The 21,261-nt window shown below is 50.3% G+C and overlaps 1 protein-coding gene across 1 annotated transcript; it reads left to right on the forward strand.

Annotated features, from left to right (window-relative positions):
* The first annotated feature begins 1,432 nt into the window (after positions 1-1,432).
* On the forward strand, positions 1,433-19,669 carry WNT9B (Wnt family member 9B). Its single transcript, XM_059869483.1, has 4 exons — positions 1,433-1,509; positions 10,343-10,599; positions 17,906-18,171; positions 19,193-19,669. Exons 1-4 carry the CDS (start codon positions 1,433-1,435, stop codon positions 19,667-19,669), a joined length of 1,077 nt encoding a protein of 358 aa, XP_059725466.1.
* Positions 19,670-21,261: the final 1,592 nt, after the last annotated feature.

Here is a 21,261-nt window from a genome sequence, read left to right on the forward strand (position 1 = left end):
GGATCAGGCTGGGAGTTAAACCCCCTTCCCCTGGGGGGATTGGCTGGGTGTTAAACCCCTTCCCCTGGGGGGTGTTAAACCCTTCCCCTGGAGGGACTGGGCTGGATGTTAAACCCTTCCCCTGGAGGAGGGATCAGACTGGGTATTAAATTCTTCCCCTGGAGGGACCAGGCTGGGTGTTAAACCCCCTTCCCCTGGAGGGTTTTAAACCCTTCTCCTGGGGGGATCAGGCTGGGTGTTAAACCCCCTTTCCCTACAGAGTTGTGCATCTGTAGGATGAGTGCCCTGAGAGGTGTGGGGATCCTTGGGGGTCTGCTGGTCTTGGCTGGACAGAGCCACAGCTACCCTTGTCTAGATTTGACAGCTCCTTGTCTTGGCATGGGAGGTTTGTTTGGAGCCCTGCAAAGGGTCTCCTTCACCCCAGCATTTCCAGGAGAAATGTCACCTGCACAATGCAGGTTTGGTCACACGTGCTGTGGGAGCTGGGCCGTGTCGGGATCGACCTCCATGAGCAGCAGAGCAGCGAGCTGGAGCACAGGAGGGATGTGCTGGGGGCTGCTGGGTGTCCGGGCACAGCGGGTGCCTCTTCTCCTCTTCCCTGCCCTGACAAGTGCCCGAAGGCAGCGCTGAGCCTTGGAAAGGGGAGGTTCCCCTGCCGCACCCACAGTGTCGTTCCATGGGGCACTGCGGGCATCCCGGAGCCTCTCACCGAGTCCCGGGGGATGGAGGGGTTCCGGGGGATGGAGGGGTCCCGGGGGATGGAGGGACCTGGAGGCGATGGAGGGACCCGACGGGGATGGAGGGATCCCGGGGGGACGGAGAGACCCAGCGAGAATGAAGGGATCCCGCCAGATTTGAGAAACTGCGCGGGGATGGAGGGACCGGGCGGGGATGGAGGGATCTGGAGGGAATGGAGGGATCCCAGGGGAATGGAGGGATCGCAGGGGAATGGAGGGATCCCAGGGGAATGGAGGGATCCCGGGGAATGGAGGGATCCCAGGGGAATGGAGGGATCCCAGGGAATGGAGGGATCCCAGGGGAATGGAGGGATCGCAGGGGAATGGAGGGATCGCAGGGGAATGGAGGGATCCCAGGGGAATGGAGGGATCCCAGGGGAATGGAGGGATCCCGGGGGAATGGAGGGATCCCGGGGAATGGAGGGATCGCGGGGAATGGAGGGATCGCAGGGGAATGGAGGCACCCGGCGGGGATGGAGGGACCCGGAGGGATGGAGGGACCCGGCGCGGCGTCCCCGAGGGCTGGGGGGGCGGCGGGTCCCCAGGGAGCCCCGGGGGTTCCCGGCGGCGGTGGGACGGGACGGGACGGGACGGGACGGGACGGGACGGGACGGGACGGGGCCGCCCCGCCTCCCGCTTAAAGAGCCGCGGCGCCGGGCGGCCCGCAGCGAGCTGGGACCGGCACTGCCCGCACCATGCGCTCCGCCAAACCCTGCCGCATCCTCCTCCTCCTCCTCCTCCTGCCGCCGCCGCCCGCCGCCGCCTACTTCGGGTCAGCACCGCCCGGGGGGACCGAGGGGAACGCGGGGAGGCACCGGGACCCGGGGCGGGGGACGGAGCGTCCGTGGGGCAGCTCGGGGTGACCTGGGACAGCTCGGGGTGACCTGGGGCAGCTCGGGGTGAGCTGGGACAGCTCGGGGTGAGCTGGGGCAGCTCGGGGTGAGCTGGGGCAGCTCGGGGTGTTCATGGGGCAGCTCGGGGTGACCTGGGGCAGCTTGGGGTGTTCATGGGGCAGCTTGGGGTGACCTGGGGCAGCTCGGGGTGACCTGGGGCAGCTCGGGTTGTTCATGGGGCAGCTCGGGGTGTTCATGCGGCAGCTCGGGGTGACCTGGGGCAGCTCGGGGTGTTCATGGGTAGGTCGGGGTGTTCATGGGGCAGCTCGGGGTGTTCATGGGTAGGTCGGGGTGTTCATGGGGCAGCTCGGGGTGTTCATGGGCAGCTCGGGGTGTTCATGGGGCAGCTCGGGGTGAGCTGGGACAGCTCGGGGTGTTCATGGGGCAGCTCGGGGTGTTCATGGGGCAGCTCGGGGTGTTCATGGGCAGCTCGGGGTGTCCTTTGGCACAGCGGCGGGCCGTGGCAGCGCGGTTCCCCGCGGATGCTCTGTGGAGGGCGAGCCGGGGCTCCCCGGGGCTGTCCCAGTGCCCGGGCACGTCCCCGTCGCTGCCAGGGGGTCCCGGGCGAGCCGCGCACCTGCAGCGCCCGGAGCATCCCCCGGGCAGCGCTGGCACCGCCGGGACCGTGCGGGGACACAGGGACACAGGGACACAGGGGACACAGGGAGCTCCCGGAGAGCTCGGACAGAGGGGACCAGAGGAGGATTTACCGTGCAAGAGCGGGATGTGGAAATTCTGTTGGTTGGGAGCAAAGCTGGATTTCACCCCCGAAGTGCGCTCTGGGTCTGCTCAGGGTGCGAATCAGCCCCGGGAATGGCTGGCACTGATCCCTCCCTGCAGGCTGCCTCCCTGGGGGAGAGGATGGGCTGGCACAGGGAGCCAGGGCTCGGCAGGCAGGGATGGGGCACATGAAGGTGCTTCAAGCCAGCCCGGGACCGAGGCAGAGCTGCTGCTCCAGCCTGGGCACTGCAGGGTCAGAATCACTCGGGCACAGCTGGCCCTGGGTTTTAGTTTTAGTTTGCTTGGGATAAAGGCAGAGGTGGGTTTGTAACAGGCTGGGTCAATGCAGAATTCCCCATGCAGAGTTCTGGGGGTTTTTGTTCTGTTTTCTGTGTGAGCTGCTCCTCAGGCAGGGCAGGCAGAGCTGTTGGTGCACACATCAGGGAGGGCAGAACAGACACGAGAATTTGTGATTCAGTGATTGCAGCACTCAGGGCTGCTCTGTGCTGCCTTGCACTCGTGGAGGGTCCTGCTCCCTCTCCACTGATCCCCCGAGCTGGGAAGTATCTGCTGGCTTGGCACTTCTCACCTAGGACACGACTGGTATTTCAGTCCTGCTGCATAAAATAATCTGGATTTTAAATTTATTAATTGTATCATTCAGCCTAATTGACCTGGAAGCACCTGCTGGGGAGGGGCTCCCCTTTCTCAGTCACTCAGTGTCAGCACTCACTCTCTCCCGAAGGGCTTGGGTGTTGGATTGATCCCTTTTCTGACCCAGAGATGGGACAACTGAGGGGCATTTAAAAACTTTTATTCCATTTTCAGTCTCATGTGAAGGCCATGTGAGACAATACAGATGTAATAATTCATGCTATCACAATCAGAGCCCACAGCTGGGCTGCAGGGAGGGTTTGGCTTTCCAGGCACAGGGATGTGCCAGGGGAAGTGAATGAATTTGTGCAGATAACAGCACAGAGCTGTCCCTGACCACTGCTCAAGCTGGGCTCTGTTAGAGCAGCCTGGGTGATCCTTTGCTCTGTGTCAATGATTTATTTGGTACAAGCACCTTTCTGTGTGTACAGGCACACAGAATTGTGTGCTTTATTTGGTTTTCAATGTGCTTTTAAAATTTTTATTTGGTACAAGCACATGAAATCTGTGTGTGCTGCCTCTTGACCGTGCACAGCTCAGGATCTGAGGCTGTAGGGTCAATTTTCAAGGTGGGCTTTTTTCCCTTGAGGGGTCTGGCACAGGTGTGTCCTGTGTATTCTCAGCTCTTCATCTGAAAATCAAAGGAAGAAACCCATGAGAACTCAGTGAGTTTGGTGGTGATACATGGGTGCTTTCAGATAAAAAATTGAGCTGAAAGACTTCAATATTTTAGAAGGGAATGTTTGATGTGGCTTGGTTTGGGAGAAAACCAATCTCACACCTAAATTGTTACTGAACTGGAGGGGACCCTGGGTCAGTGGTCTGCTTCTAAGTTTAGCCAAAGAGGGGAGGCTGAGGCACATGAGCCAAATATTGGCTTTCCAAACACTTAATGGAGAAAACCTGCAAAGATTGAAGAATGAGTGAAGGAGGCTTTTGGGTGGCAGCATGCAGAGACAGGACCTGAGCCCTGTCTGCTGTGGATGTGGCAAAGGTGAAGCATTGCTGGTTCAAAGGGTGAAGGAAATGCCAAGTTTGATTCCATCAGGGCAAAGGTAAAGCATGAAGTGTGTGGGATAGTGCAGCAAAAATAGTCCAAGGCCCTGGCAAGGATGGAGCTCACCTTTAAATATAGAAAACAAAGTTTTGCCAGAGTGAAATCAGCATTACAATGGAGAAATCCAGAGAAACCCAGAATGGGTTGGGTTAGAGGAGACCTTTGAAGGTCACCCAGTGCCACCCTTTACATGGGCAGGGACACCTCCCACTGTCCCAGGTGGCTCCAAGCCCTGTCCAGCCTGGCCTTGGGCACTTCCAGGGATCCAGGGGCAGCCCCAGCTGCTCTGGGCACCCTGTGCCAGGGCCTGCCCACCCTGCCAAGGAAGAATTCCTTATCAAAATCTCATCTATCCCTTCCCAAATTTGGTGTTATGGTTTTAGGACAAAGGGGGATGTCTTTAAACAGCAGCAGCTGTGGCAGAGCTCTGAGCCCATCCCCAGTGCCTGGATCTTTGGCTCACTGGGGTCTCTGCTTGAGCAGATCCTGAGCTCCTGGTGCTGGGTCACAGGGGGGAAATTAAACCCTGCTTTTAGGAGAGGGAGGCGAAAGCAGTGTGTGAAAGGTGGCTTGGCTGTTGCTGGGGCTGTGTTGGGCTTGCCTGGCTCTCTGGTTGCAGGAATCCAGGAGTGTGCAGCGTCCTCACCTCCTGACTCTCTTTGAGCTGGTTTTGTTTCCACCTTTGCTTCAATCCTCCCCCACCCTGCAGCCTCCTGTAAAGCATTCCCTCCTTTTCATGCTTTTCCTCTCAGGATGTTCAGCTCCTCAGGTGGTGGGAATGTCTCCAGACCTCATTAAAAGCTCCAAGCCTCCTGTTGTCTCCTTGTTCACGTTTCACAAGGTGAGAAGGCATTTAGGATGTGCTGGAGGGCAGAGAGCTTCTCCCAGGGCAGTATCCAGATCAGACCCACCCCAGGCAGGAGGTTGGTGGGAAGGTGGAACAACCAGAGCTGATCAAAGCCTTCTCCTGGGGAGGCCTCTGTGGAGCAGGCTGGGACAAGTCTCACCCATGGGCCAGGCTGGCCCCTGCTCCATGGGCAGATTTCTTTAGAACTCACCCTGAAATTCCTGTGCTGGCTGCAGAGGTGCCTGGGATCTCACAGGATGTGCTGGCTGGGCTCACAGCTCCTCTTGGTTCAGCCCTTCCCATGCCCTCTGGATTTAGTGCTGGTTCTGCTCCATCAAAGGCAGTGGCACAATTTTTGCTCATTCCCTGCTGGAAGGATTTTTGGGGCTCTTAGGGGGTAAAAGCAGCACATGGCTTGCAGTGCTATTGAAGCCGGGCCTTGCATAGTTTTGGAAGCAGCACCAAATGATGCCTTGAAGTAAATATGATAATCCCTAAAAAGCTGTTCTCAAATCTCCTGTATCCTCCTAGAGGTGTCCAGCAAGGCTTGCTTTCCATCCCATTAGTCCAGTTACCACATCCCATAATTTTCCTTGGTAAATGTCTTATTGCAGCATTCCCCTGATAAATCTGATGGACCAAACACACCTCAAATAACTGGACACTGGTGTCCCGTGCTGAGTGCTCCTGGAAAGGTTTCTGAGGATACTGCTCTTCCTGTTGAGCTGATAATCAAATGCTGATATTATTTACAGGCTGCAGCATTGTTCCTCAAAGGACAAATCCCCTTTCAGGAAGGTTTGTTACAGCATCGCTGTTGTCATGGTCAGCCACACAGAGCACTGGGGTTTTAAAAAAGAGAGAGAAAGAGCAGAAATGGAGAGGGAAGGAAACTTTCAGCTGAGATGGGGGGACTGAGGATGGAGTCTGTGGTGAGCCAGCAGAGGGGCTGTAGGGCTGCAGGAGCATTGCAGAGGGAAAGGATTTTCATGGATGCTTTTTGATTCTCTTCAGCCCCCAGACTCTCTTTAGTCACTACCTTAGTGTAGCACAGGTTGTAAAAACCTCTCCCACTGGGTGCTGAGTGTTTCATGCCAGGAGTGCTCTGGGGAATGTGGCCAGTGCAGAGCTAGACTGAAAATCTGCTCTCCCCTGCCATGACTGCCCAGCCCTGCCCTGGGCTGGGGTCAGCCCTGGAACTTGTGCAAACCCAGGGCACTGGGAATATTTCTCTGTCTGCTCTGGGGTGTCCTCACCCCCAGGGGTGTTCTGACTTTGACTCTCATCCATGGAGAAAGTTTCCCAGACTTCAAGGTAGACTGGAACCTACAAAAGTGTGAAATAGATTATAGAGAGCAGTGCAGGTATGTCACTGGGTGAGAAATTGAGGTTTTTGGGATTTTCAGTGTGTTGTGGATGGAAGCAAGATGGAGGGCACAGGGTGTTGTCCTGGGTTTCTTCTTCATGCTTCTTCTTCCTTCTCCATGGGTTTGGGTGGCATTTTGTAATTGGGCAGAAAAGTCACCATTGGGATCGTTATTGGGTTAAAAGGGGAAATAATCCAGGTGTCAGCTCTTCATTGGATAGTTTGGCTTTAAAAGACCTTGTACCAAGAGATTGTTGGCCGTTTTTGTGGTGCTTTTCCAGTGCACTGAGCCTGCTGTGGACAGCATGCAAAACTCTAGATAAGATAACAATAAACAAGAACCTGAAGACTGAAAAAATCCAGCGTGTCTCTCTTTCCTGACACAAAACCACCCCAGGAGGGTCTCCCCCAACAGGGGAGCCCCCTGGGAGGGCCCAGTCTGAGTCCCAGAAGTCAGGGAATCAGCAACAGGTACCCTGGCAGGAACTGGCCTGGAACTGGGATCCACATGGAAATATTTCCTGTGGCTGAGCTGGGAGGTGGAAGGAGTCAAACCAAGGATGCCCAGAGCAGGTGAGGGTGGAGAGCCCTGCCCTGGTTACTGCTCTCCTCCCAGACTGGCAGCTCTTCTGATGCAGGAATTTTCTATCCTGTTCTCTGTGGAATTTCAGGAGAAATCTTTTTAAAAAATGAGTCTGGACCTGGACACATCATCTGTTACTGCTCCCAGGGAGGGCTTGCAGCAAACAATCCATCTCAAAGGATTCTGACTCACAGCATCATGTGGACTCATCTGAGGTTTTAATTCCAGCTTTTTCTCATTGTGAGGAGCAGAAACTTGATAGAAAACCTGGAGGGTAACAGGTACAGAGACACCTGTCCGGGGGGTCTGAGATGACAACTCTGAGGGAGGAAAGAAAAGAGCTTTGATATCAACTGTTAAATCTCAATATTGATTATGGAGATTTATATTTTGGATGCTCTGGGGATTTCTGCCCCCTCCTTTGCAGGCAGTGGGGGTGCAAACAGAGGAACCATCCTGGTTGGTCACAACAGTGCAGCACTCACAGGCCTCCCTTCTCCAGGGACAGATGGGGAGCATTAAATTGTGCTACTTCTGGAAGGATGAAAACCCTGTTTGACAGAGCTGAGCACCTCTGTGCCCTGCACAGGCCTTGGTTCCATCTGTCCTGCCCCACATTCCCTCAGCCCTTCCTGAAGCCTTCTTGCAGCTCTCTGAGGGGTGCAGATATTCTTGTGGAACATGAAAGGCCCCTGAAATCAGATATGGAGTCCTGTTGTGGGCTGCTTTGATTGTCTCCTTCCTTGGGAGAGGTAGGAAAGGCATATTTTTACTGGTTTTTAAGACCTTTCAGATCCAGAGGACACTGGGCATTGCACAGGAACAGGCTCTCATTAAAAGTCTCTTAAGAAGCTGGAATGTGGCTGGAAGGAGATTAAAGGAAATAGATGAATTTAGCAAAGGGCTCAGACAGAAAAGGAGAGAGAAATAAAGTTGGAGATCCTTATTGTTCTTTCAGATTGCAAGCAGGTGTGCATTAATTCAAAGAGCTCACTTTCTTTGCTGTATGATCTGTAGATAATAAACTCTAAATCATCCAAAACCATGCAGTTTGCCTGACTGCAAATATCTGCATATTTTATATTTAATCTTGTACAAATGTTTGCATGCTCTGATCTCCATCAGATCCTGTGTTGGCTCTGCCCTGATGAAATGCAGTTGTGATGGGAGCCTGCAAAGCAGTTTCTGGGCAATTTCTGGGGCTGTCCTGGCTCTGAGAGTGGCTTCTGCTCCCAGCTGTGCCACTGCCACCTGCATGGCCTTGGGCACCCCCTTGAACCCCTCTGCTGCTTGTTTTAGTTGGAAGTTGTGTAAGAGATGAGTTTTGGGAGCTGTGTCTGTGGTCTGACTGTGAGACTCCTGATCCTGGGAGCCTCCAACACAGTGATGGAATTATTGATGTAATTTATGTATTTATTGCCTGCTGGCATTGCCCTGCCTCAGGTGACAAGTGTGAGAGTTTGCACCAGGGAGGCTGTCACAGATAGGTGTGTTCTGGGTAGCTTCAGCCACTTGGATTTCCCAAATTACTGCTTATTTCATCAGCTGTGTTCTATCCATCAGGTTATTTCTGACCTCCTTTTTTAGAGAAAAACCAAATTACTCCAAGTGTTGCAGCTTCAGAAATTCAACAACAACAACAACAACAACAACAATAATAATAATAAACCACCAATAAGAAATACTACTACTACTACTCCTACTACCACTACTACTACAACAACAAAATAAAAATAAAAATAAAAATAAAATATTAAGTAGGTTTGCCTGTGCAACCAACTCTCTGTGTAGGATGCTGCATGACCTCTTTCAGAGTTTAAAGTGTTGCTGGATCCAGTTTTAGGAAGTGTTTTTCCCACAAAGCTTTTGCTTTGAATGGTGAAAATGATGAATTAGACTCAGTATCTCTGTGTGTGGTCCCAGGCTGTATTTGCTGTGCACTATTGAGGTTGCTCTGGAAATGGAATTAAATTCTCCAAAGGTTTTTATGGTGCCTTTCTTCTACAAATATCAGCAGCCAACATCCTTCAGAGCCTGGAGAATGGCAATGCCACCTTCTCCAAATCCCACTGGTGGGGACATCCTTGGGATAATCCCTGCCCAGGAGTGTAAATCTCAGGCCAAAGGTTGAGGTGACTCCACCACCTTCAACAATGAGAAGAAAAATGGGAAGACAAAAGCATGAACAGAAGCAGGGTGGCAGACTGAGATGCTCCCTCAGCATATTTTCCAGCTTCTGGCAGTCTGCACATCCAGAATTTCCTGTGCCAAAGTGTCTTTGTGTTTGCTGGTCCCTTTAGGACTTTGTCATCCATGGTTTGTATGAGTACATGGATACTTCAGCATCCCTGGTGCCCTGCACTGAGAAGGGCTGCAAGTTGAACTACAGCCTCATTTATTTTAAGTCTAAAAATTAATAAATGATCACAATTCCCCCTGATTCTTATATCTTAGAGATCAGAATAAGCTTTATTCACTTGGAGTGCAGTCCTGCTTCCACAGCCCTGTGTTCTGCTGCTATCCCTTCCTCTCCTGGTGGGAATTGTGGAAGGTATCCAGCCTATCTTACACAAGATTTTTGGAAATCTGTCAGCTGTAGATGTCCAAGCAGGCAATTTCATCTGTCCTTGCTCTGTGTGGGCAGTGACTCCTTCCCCTGGGGCTGCTGGTGACAGCACACTTGGCTTTCTCCTCCTCCCCGTGGCATCAGTCTGGGACTTTGCCCTGGTGTGTGGTGGGGATGGGATACCAGATCTAATCAATCTGCATTGATTAATCCTCTGAGCTGGTAAAATGCCCTGACCTGCAGCTTCCTGAGTATCCTTCCCTTCTTCACCATTTCCATGATGGTGATCTTAAAATAATCACAGAATCCCAAACTGGTGTGGGTTGGACCTTTATAGACCACCCAGTCCAGTCCTGTGCCATGGGCAGGGGCACCTCAGAGCTCCTGCCCAACGTGACCATGAATAATCCTGATGCTTCAGGTTTGGCTTTTGTATTTTCCAGGTTCTGTGCTGCTTTAGTGGGTGGCTCTGGGCTTCACATGAGGGGATGGTGAGCTATCTGCACAGAGCAGGGAGACAAAACAATTCCTGCTCCAGCTGGGCACCAAGGACAGATGATCCAAATCTCAGCCCAAGAGCACAAACACCCTGGGCTGGAGAGAGAAAAACAAAAAGGGTGGGACTGGATGGGCTGGAGCTGCAATTGGACAATGAACTGCAAGATGCAAATGGAGCAGAGCTTATAAAAGTGAGAGACCCTGTGACCTGTGGGGCATTTTGGGCCCATTTTGGTTCACCTGGGGTGCAGCCCTGGCTGGGCCCTTGTGCTGCCCAAGGTGGATTCATTGAGGCCTCCTGATAAATCCCTGCTGTATTCTTTAGCTCTGTCCAGTCTCTGTGCTAGGCCAGCCTGCACAGGGCATCACTCCCAGCGATGTCCTCCCTAACTCACCTCCTCTCCTGCTTCTTTCCTTCCAGCCTGACCGGGAAGGAAGCCCTGACCCAGTTCCCATCGCTGGGTGCCCCGGGGGGCTCTGGCCCGGGCCAGGGCCACGTGAAGCAGTGTGAGCTGCTCCAGCTGTCCCGCAAGCAGAGGCGGCTGTGCCGGAGGGAGCCGGGGCTGGCCGAGACGCTGCGCGACGCCGTCCGCCTGGGCATCCTGGAGTGCCAGTTCCAGTTCCGCAGCGAGCGCTGGAACTGCAGCCTGGAGGGCCGGCCCAGCCTGCTCAAGAGAGGTACAAGGTAGTTGGTGTGCAGGGAAACCCTGGCTGCAGCACCCAGGGCGTCCCAAATTACATCTCACACAAGGTCGTGGTAGAGATGGAGACAATACAAAGCCACACTCCATTTTCAGAAGGCTTCATTCAAACTGTTTTATTATGGCATGCATGGTTTTTATACATTCTTACAAAACTCATAAATTTACTCATTGGTCACCAGAGACAAAGTGCTTCTTGGAATAGGTAGTTGAAGTTTCTCTTGTTTCTCCTTCTTTCTTTCTTGGTCAACAGCCTTGGTAGGAAATTCTTTCAGGGGTAAACGTGGATCCTCTGATCAAACTTCTCTCTGGCTCACAGAAGTTGCTGTAAAACCTCTTCCACTGTTGGTGTGCAGGGAAACTCTGGCTGCAGCCCCCAGGGTGTCCCAAATTAAATCTCACAGGAAGCAAAGTGAGGCAGCAGATGGGGAGTTCTGAGATCTCTGTTATATCCTCTGATGGAGCTGGGCACTTTGGGCTCCTCTGACACAAAATAAGCCTTGTCCTCATCTTCCCAGCATGGTTTGTCAGGGATTAGGAAGTGGGAGAAGGTTCACATCCTTGGCTGGTGCCTTCTTCTCTAAGAGCAGAGCTCCTTACATTGAACTCCCTCCTCAGCTGGGGTGCTGCATTGGGAAAACAGGGTCAGTTAAAGGATAAAAATCCTTTTAGTGACATGGATTTTTGTGTATGTAAACCTCTGTTATTCTCAAATACAAAATTTAAACCTGTTTACTGTTTGAAAAAGCTATTTATCTGCATGCAGACATCTCAGTGCACGTTGACAAATCTCTCCTAAGACTCTTTCACATAAATTTGGAGAAGTTTGGGCAGAGTGGACAAAAGACCTGCTGGGTTTTTGATTCCCAAAATTCTTTATATGAAGAAATTGTCCTGTAAGGTCTGGATTTGAGCAGGGAAGGATAATAAATCCTTTCAATGCTTGAGAAAAATACAATGAAGATGAACACTGAAATTATTTCTTAATAAAAATTCCCAGAGAATGCATATAGGGTTTGCCAGATCTGTCCTGATCCAACCAAAGCCTGGCTGTTACAGAGCTGCAGGCCTTCAATATTCTATTAGCACTTACTAAGCTTCAGTCTTCAGATTTATTGAGTTTCTGTCCTTTGATAATGTTTAGCAACTTAATGTTTTTAAAAAAGGACCTGAAGAAGCCAATATTAATTTTGATGAAAATCAATGCTAATTTTAATTAACATTGGGATCGAACTTTTTAATGTTTCCTTTTAAAAATATCAATTTTTATTACACTAAATATCAACTTAATATTTTAATAATTAAATCAGCACATGCAAGATCAGATTTTCTTCATTGCAAGGCTCTACTGTGAATTTTTTAGCAGGCAGTGGAAGGAGCTCTTCATGATCCTTTTGAGTGTCTTTCTCACATCTGCACCTTCATCAACCTCAAAGAACTTGAAAATGACAATTGAATAATCCTCATCTTCAAATAGCTGGAAAATATTTAATTATCTGGCAGTGGCATGCCTTAACATTTCCAAGGGCTCCTGACTGACAAAATAAAATATCACCTGTAATTTCAAACCTGTTTTGGCAGATGGGGATAAGTGTTTGAAAACTTCTATTACACAATCTTAAGGATCAAATGATGATTTAATACAGCCAGGTATGCTGTGTGCACCCCCTGTGTGACAGGACACTTGGCTGGGAGCAATTTTTAGCTCTCATTTTCCTTTAGCTTGCAAAGGGGTTTGTTTCTTTCATAAAGAACATGAACATGACTTTCAGCTGCCACTTTTGATCTGTTTGTGACATTTGTTGGAACTTTCTTGGACATTGTTGGTCCTGCAGCTCTCCCCTGTCACCCAGGCAGTGATGAGGCATTTTAGAAATGTTCAACTCTTTTGATATCTCCATGGTCCTTGAGAAACCATGAAGAAAAATACAGATTTTTAGCAGTCCTAAATGGTCTTAAGAGTGCAAGGGAGTGGAAAAGGTCCTTCCCAGTGAGATGGGGCATTTTTGTAACAGGTGAAAAGCCACATTCAATTTACAATCCCATCTGACAAACTTCTGTGACTGATCTGGATCATCAGATCTGCTTCTAGAGATGCCAAAAAACAAACAAACAGAAAATAAGCCAAGGGTTTTCTGGCTCTTGAAATGACAGATTTATTTTACCAGTCTGCACCATTTGTTGCTCTTGATAGTTCTCTGGGTACAACAGGGAAACTCCTTTTGCATTGTCTGCAACCTTTCTGTGGCACTTGTGACACCTCTTACTCCTCAGTGATCCATGCAAAATCCTCCTGCATTCCTTCTCCACTCCTTTCAAGATCCATGGGAAGAGTTAAATGATTCCAAGCCACCTTGTTACACAGGGGCAGTTGGTGTCTTTATTAAATCGTGGAAAGCAGTGATGCCTTTCTAGTGTCCTGGCTGTGCCATTGAGGGCTGCTGGAAGTCAGGTAAAGCAGGATTCCATCTCAAATAACTCAGTGATCTGGGGAAATAAATACCTTCAGCAAAGAGGTCAGAGCCAGCTACTCACAAAATCCTTCTTGAGAAATGAGTGCTCTGCAATCCTTCCATCCCTTAATCCACTCCTTTGCCTCCTGCTGGTTGGACTCTGACCTTCCAGCAGTGGCTTCCTTGTTGTCATCAGGAATCCAGGAGTGGTACAGCAGAGGAGTGGTGACTCACAGACACAGAATTTCCATGATGGGAGATTTGGAGAAAAAAACTCTTCTGAGCAAAAAAGCCCTGAGCAGCTGGCATCAGACCCAGCCCTGCTTTGAGCAGGAGGTTGTTCTAAAGACCTCAAAAGTCCTTCCATCCTAAATCTTTCTATACTTCTATAGCTTTTTGTGGTTTTGCTGTTGTTTTCAGAGAGATGCCTCCTCCACCTGCTCTGAAACACTCTCACTCCTTCATTACAGCACTGAAAACTCTGACCCTGAGCATCTTTCCTCTGGCAGAGTCACCCCACAGCAAAACACCTCCCATTACAATTTTCCCTGTGGTCTGGAGCACACCACAGCACTCAACAGTGCATTGCAGCAAAGTCCTTCTTATTTATAGGCTGCAGAGCAAAGAAATCCTGCTGGAGAGCTCAGGGCAAGGCTTGGACACATGGAAGGTCCTGCCAGAGGGAGCTGCTTTGCTGCAGCCTCCTGAAACCCATCTCTGTGCTGGGTGCTTGCAGCCAGACTGCCCAGCAGAGACATCTGCACCCAGATGTTCCCCCTGCACTGAGTTCCAGGTTCCATTCTGTCCCTGACAAGAACTCAGTGGGGTCAGGGCAGTGACCCATCCCCAGCCCAGGCCCTGAGAGCCCAGAACTGGCTCCAGGCCCCACTGCCTGTGGTGACAGGAGCTCTGTTGTCACTGTGGGAGGAGACACAGCAGGACACATGGAGTAGCCTCTGTTCAGATCCCAAATTGTGCTCCTTGGAGCTGATCACTGCCATTTGTGGTGTGTTCTCCTGAAAATCCAGCTCCAGCAGCTGCTCTGCTGAAGGACATCTTTTATTCCCTCATTTGTTTCATGAATTAACAATTAAATGGTGATTGATTCCTTATGACAGAATGGAGGGAGTCATCTTAGACTTTTCAGACAAGTATTTGGCAGCCTGGTGGTGTTGAAGCTTTGTTTCAAGGAGAAGGAGACGTTTCAAAGTCGCTGGGTATCTGCAGTTGCTGCTGTCTGCAGTGGCCTGACCACAGCAATGGCCTCTGATTTCCAGTGGGCTGAAAACTGGCCAGGAAAACATGGGGAAACCAAAGCATCTGAAATAGCTGGAGCAGTGTGGTGATCCACAGAGTCAGATTTAGCAGGGGCTGTGGAGCCACCGGGGCCTGCTGGCTCCTCATGGCATGGGAAAGGGCCTCTGGAATGCTCTCCTCACCTCTGGGATCAGCGTGTCACAGAGGCTGTTGGGAATCCAGTGAGTGTTTGGAGATTGGCTGCTGGGATGATTTAGCAGATTTAGGATCTCAAGTATCAGTTATCCTCTCTTAGCTCCTTTGGAGAGGGTCAGGCCCTGTTTGAAAATGTGTGAGCATCATGCTGCTGTCCACAGCCTGCACTGACCATGTCTCATTCCAGCTTTTACAAACTTTTGGTGGATTTGGTGACATTCTTTCATTATCTTTAGAGTACCCCGAGAAATTTTGTAGAGGATCATCAGCCAGAGTGATAATTGCAAATTATTACCCCAGTGGTTACAGCAACCAAAATGTTGAGGCAGGAAGCAGATTGTTGGTTGATCTCCTTGTCTCCTCCATATTTCCCCAATTCTCCCCACATATCCATGCTATTGGTAGATCTTTATCTAAAATTCTGCAATTCCAGAGAGCTCCTATGAAGTCTGTTGAAGTTGCTAATGAAGCCCCTCCACTATGTTCATGATTAGCCACATTTTTCATTCTTCTTGCTGGCAACCATCAGGAGAACTCTGTCCTGCTCTCTTGGTCATGATTATGGTGGACATCACTCAGATTTCAGCACTCAGTGTCCTGATCCACTGTTACAGCAGGATGGGAATTCTCTGAGGGAACAGAATGATGGAGGGATTTGAGGTTGGACTTAGTGAATTTAGCAGTGGCTTCCAACCTTTGCTCCAGGCAGGGCTCAGTGCAAGTCTAGGTCAAGTCTCCATGGTTGTCTCTTCCATTATTGGGAAAAGCAGATTTTCCTTCTATGTGGAAGGAAATTTGGAATTTTCCCACGTAGAATATTTGTTTGCTTCATTATATTTTTTTCCATGCAATGTATAAGTGCTCTATCTTCCATAAACCAAATTTTTTCAATTTTGGCTGATCTTATTCATTCCTGCACACAGAGCTATTGATCAGTCACCTGTCTCTCTCTTCTTGAACTAATTCCTAAATTTTAGGCTTGCTAAACAATTTCACATTAATAGTTGGGTTTTTTTCTGCAAATGAACTCTATAGGAAATATTAAGATCTCCCCAGGGCTGAATAGCAGAGGAAGTAAATATAAATAAATAAAAATATTTTAGCATTTGGGTCAGGTTTGTGTCAATCTGAGTTTCTGAAACTTCTGTGAAGCTCATGGGTATCAATATTCCCATTCCTGTCTGATCTCATTTCTCTATATGAAATTTTCATTCAGCCACTGTACTTTGTTTCCTGGTTGAAATGTCATAGTCACACCATGACCTCAGGGATTGTAGCCCAGCTGGGAATCCTGCTTTGGGGAGGAGAACAGCTTCAGAACACACCTCTGCAGTCACTGGGAGTAGATAATTTACAGGGAATTCAGAAAACCCACACACGTCTGTGATTTGCCATCTTGCCAAGATGTCCTTCAGCATGGAACCCTTCCCATTCCAGCTACATGTGGTCTTTTCATAGAAAATACCCAATTAAACCATTTAAATTAAAATTCCCAATTAAAAGCATTTTAAAATAGCAGGTTGGATTTTGGGACACTTTATCAGTCTCTACTATGGATTTCCTGATTTTATGACAAAATGTGATATCAATGACAGTCTGTAATTGCACCAATCAGCTCCGTGCTGGGGACAAACTGAGCTTGGTGGCTCTCACTTTTTGCAGTTGGCTGTTTTCCCAGCACTGTTTGTCTGTTGCCACCCTTCCCTTGTCCACAGTGAAGCAGTCATGGGTGAGACTGGGGTGTCACTACACCAATCCCTTCAACCTCTGTTCTGTCAAAGCAGGGCACCCCCAGCCAGGGAATAATGTGCTCTAACTCCATGATTCAGGAGGATGAACAAATGCTTTATTAAGTTCTATTCTATTCTATTCTATTCTATTCATGACTATATTATAACTATACTAAAGAGACACTATGCTAATACTATATCATACTGCACCATACTAAAACTACACTAAAGAAAAACCCATGACTGAATGGAGACAGTCAGGACACAACTTTGACCCAACTGGCCAATCAATCCAAACAACCATCATCAGAGTCCAATTAACAAATTGCTCTCGGTAAAAAAATCTCCATAACACATTCCACATGTGCCAAACAACATGAGCAGTGAGTAGAGATAAGAATTGTTTTCTCTTCCTCTCTGAGGTTTCTCCCTGTGTTTCCCTAGGAGAAATCTTTGGGAAAGCTGTGCCTGCTGCTCTCTGTGAACTGCAGCCACACTATTCCTCTGCTGGGGCTGGTGTGGGAGGGCTGGAGGAGTCTGGTCTCTTGGTACTTCTAAATATTTAAAAGGTTTAGGCAGGAGAGGAATAGCAATGCTGCGAGGGCCCCGACAAAGGAGGAATGACGAGAAGGACTCTATTGATATTAGAAAGCTAATTAGTTACTTTATTATAATATATTATTCTATACATCTAAAACTGAACCTGCCAAGCACTCAACTCTGCACACACTGCACAGAATCTCATGACTGTCAGTGACAGTCCAACACACACACACACACCTGGCCCTGACAGGCCAAGGAAACAAAACACCATCACTGTGAGTAAACAATCTCCACATTGCATTCTGCTGTGGCACAAACACAGGCACAGCAAATGATAAGAACTGTGTTTTCTCTGAGGTTCAGAGAATACGAAACCCAGAAATACTCTTGTGAAGAATTGTGCCTTGCTTTTCGTTATCAGGAGAAATGTGGGGCTACAGAGAGGCAGGGAGGTGCCTTTCCTGCTCCTCCCATCTCCCAGCCTATTGGAATAATATCAATATAGCCAGATGGGACATACCTGGGCTTGTCTGGCCCTTGCTGCTTGACCAAAAAGCAACAACTGTGGTGTTTTCACCCCAGAGAGACCTTTGGCTGCAGCTGGGCACTTGGAGGCAAGTCTGGGCATGCAGGAACTCAGGTTTACCTTGTGGAGAAGCTTTAAGGTAGTGGTGAAGGAAAGGAGTCAGTTCTGATAGAGGGTTTCCATCCAGAGCTTTATTCTGGCCCACAGACCTCTAAATCCAGCAACAGCTCCAACAGAACTCCCCCAACTGTGTGGTTTGCTCGCCCTTTTACCCAGGGGAGAGGGGGAGGGAAGGAATGTGGGGACCACCAACCAGGTATAGGAGGGGAGGTCTCAAGGGACAAAGGATGCCTGGATGGCCCAGTGTCCCCCCCAGGGGTAGGAGGCATCTTTTGAATCTGCCCAGTCACTCGACGCCCTTCTGGAATGCCAAGATTGACAGACAGTACTCGGCAGAGGGCAGGGGAGGGGGAAGAAGAGGTGGCTGACACACCTGGCAGGGAATTATCGAGGACAAACCCGGGGTATCTGAGGCAAACCATGACACCGCACCGCAACACCAGCCCCTCTCTCCTGCAGGTTTTAAGGAGACAGCCTTCCTGTACGCCGTGTCCTCGGCGGCGCTGACGCACTCGCTGGCGCGGGCGTGCAGCGCGGGGCGCATGGAGCGCTGCACCTGCGACGACTCCCCGGGCCTGGAGAACCGCAAGGCCTGGCAGTGGGGCGTCTGCGGGGACAACCTCAAGTACAGCACCAAGTTCCTGAAAAAGTTCCTGGGCCAGAAGAGGATCGGCAAAGACCTGCGGGCCAAGGTGGACATCCACAACACCAATGTGGGCATCAAGGTAGAAGCTATGCCGGTGGGCTTGGGATGAACTTTGGGACTTTTCGGTACAAGTCTGCCAACCCATCCTGTGTGTGAGAGGGATTTTCACTGCCCCGCTCACAAACCAGACCTGTTCACCTCTGTGTTCTGGGCCTTATGGTGCTGAGAGTCCCTGGGACGTCTCCTGAGCTCTTGTGTGAGGACATGCATGTTGAGTGGCTGAGGAACATCCTGTGTCCTCCAGTGGTCCCAGGGTAGGTGACAGGGAGACACAGCAGGGTGACAGCTGTGAACCTCCACAGATTAATTACTCCAGGGGTTATGCCAGGGCCACAGGGGGTTCTGAGAACAGCTGGAGCTTAGAGCTGGTGGCATGTGAGAAAGTGAATAAAGACTGAAACTCTTGAGATCAATTATGTGTCTGCTGGTGACTTGCTATAGAACAAGTCCTGTCACAAGTCTGGGTCAGGGAGATCATCAGATTGAACATTTTGACCTGTAGGTTACAGGCTACTGACTCATCATTGTCTTCTGTTTACTGAGTCAAATTGATTGTTTAATTAAAGCACTGTCTTTATTTGAATACACCTAAAGGAATTCACCATGCTGGAGATACTCAGTTTTATGATTGACTACTCCTACTGTGCCAAGTAGAATTAATAAAAGCTTATTTGGTGTTCAACTGGTTGTCCTCAGGCTATCCACTCTCTGGCTCACCTGTCAACTCTGTTGGTATTCCTCTGCTTTGGTGTGGTTTTTTTTTCTTTTGGTTTTGAGTTTTTTTTTTTGTTTGTTTGGTTTGGTTTTGGTTTGTTTTGGTGGGGTTTTTTTGTTTTGTTTGTTTTTCGGGTTAGTTTTTTTGTTAGTTTGGTTGGTTTTTTGTTTTGCTTTTTTGAAACCATTATTAATATTTTTTTCTCCATAGAATAGAAATAATGCCAATAAAACTGAAGTGCTTGCAGCTGTCCACGATCTGAGCCGTTGCCTCTACCAGAACTAGGTCCTGGCAGGTAATAACCACCACTCTTCTTCCTCACCAGGCGGTGAAGAACGGCCTCAAAACCACCTGCAAGTGCCACGGCGTGTCGGGCTCGTGCGCGGTGCGGACGTGCTGGAAGCAGCTCTCTCCTTTCCACGAGATCGGGCGGCTCCTGAAGCTGCGCTATGATGACGCCGTCAAGGTCTTCAGCACCACCAACGATGCCGTGGGACACTCGGAGCTGGCAGGGCCACACAGACATGGCCACTCGGGCAAGCAGCCTGCCCTGCCGCGCCCCACCGACCTGGTGTATGTGGAGGACTCACCCAGCTTCTGCCGGCCCAGCAAATACTCCCTGGGCACCGCGGGCAGGATCTGCTCCCGCGAGGGCAACTGCGACAGCATGTGCTGCGGCCGGGGCTACAACACCCAGAGCCGCCTGGTCACCTTCTCGTGCCACTGCCAGGTGCAGTGGTGCTGCTACGTGGAGTGCCAGCAGTGCATGCAGGAGGAGGTGGTCTACAGCTGCAAGCAGTAGGGACAGCCCTGAGGGGTGAGGCGAGTCCAGGGGAGCAGCAGGGGGACAGGGACATGGCTCTCTGCTGTGGGGTGAGGGCAAAGGTGAGCACCAAGTGTGTGCTGTGCTCCTCCTCAGCGTTGGGATGCTCCAACCTCAGCATTGAGATGCTCCAGCCTCGGGTTGAGATGCTCCAACCTCAGCATTGAGATGCTCCAACCTCAGCATTGAGATGCTCCAACCTCAGCATTGAGATGCTCCAGCCTCAGCATTGAGATGCTCCAGCCTTGGGTTGAGACGCTCCAACCTCAGCATTGAGACGCTCCAACCTCAGCATTGAGATGCTCCAACCTCAGCGTTGAGACACTCCAACCTCAGCATTGAGATGCTCCAACCTGGGGAGAGCCCCTGCATGAGCAGGGAAAACCAGAGGTTTTGTCGGTGTGGGGTCAGGAAGGAGGGACAGAGAGCAGGGGGGATGTGGGAACAGCAGAAACCCTGATGCAGCCACAGATATCCCTCAAGTTCAAACTTGTACTCACCTGTGTGGGAAGATCCTCCTTCTGCACCCCTCAGATGCACTCCTGGAGATGCATTGGGGTGGTGATGTTGGGACACTGAGGGCTTGTGCCCTGGATCCTGCAGAGAAGAGGATTAAGGGACTGGGGAGGTCACAACCTCCCCAGAGACTGGCCCAGGTGTGACAGGGCCAGCTGTGCTCCTGCACCAGGGCAAAAGGACTCTGGCAGTGGGGAATTGCCAGTGCCATTCCCTGGGAGCTGGCTGAACCCATTCTGCTGCCAACTCACCCACACACTGCTGAATAATCTCATTTTGGCTCAAGAATTGTGCCTCAGAAATACCAGTTTACAAAGGGAGCTCATGTCCATCACCTCCCAGGTCTGTAGTCTGGATATTGGACTCCAGGTGCATTTTAACCTTGCTCTTCCAGGTCACCTGGAATTGCTGCAGTGACAGTGTTTGAGCCATGAGAACTTAGCTGAGGGCTCTGAAGTCACCCCTCTGCAGCACTTGACCCCCCAGGGGGTATTTATTGGTGGTGATCCAGGGTGATGGTGCCAGTTATGCATCTCTCTTCCTCCTCCCCCTCAATCAATCAATCAATCAATCAATCAATCAATCACCTTTTTGTCCTATGAGCAGCACACTCTGTGTGGCGCCCGAGGTGTGTCACATCCCACAGTCCTGCCCTGTGCCAATGGCAGGTGAAGCCTCTGAAAGGGAAGTAGGAACCACGGGAACTGGGGCATCTGAAAAATGTGCAAGTCATGAGTGACAATCCGTGCCCTGAGAAGTTGGGTATGTCCTGCCCCTGCAGGGTGAGGGAAGGTGACCTGGAGAAAAGAGCACGGGCTGTTATAGAGTCATGAGCCCCTGACTTTAAACCTTGTTTTTCCCTTTGACTTTTAGCTGAACACAGCAGACACAGCCTGTTCAGTTCCTTTGGCTGATTTAGGGAGCAGTTTTGGAAATGGCAGCGAGGCACCCCCTGACCTGGCCACCAGGTAAATGGAGGTGGAGCACATCCTCTCTGGGTGTTCAGCTCTCTGACAGTGCATTTTCCTGCTCCAGGGTTTTCCTGGTTGATCCTG

The sequence above is a fragment of the Haemorhous mexicanus genome, chromosome 28 (genome assembly GCF_027477595.1).
Source record: "Haemorhous mexicanus isolate bHaeMex1 chromosome 28, bHaeMex1.pri, whole genome shotgun sequence".
In the NCBI taxonomy this organism is placed as follows: domain Eukaryota; kingdom Metazoa; phylum Chordata; class Aves; order Passeriformes; family Fringillidae; genus Haemorhous; species Haemorhous mexicanus.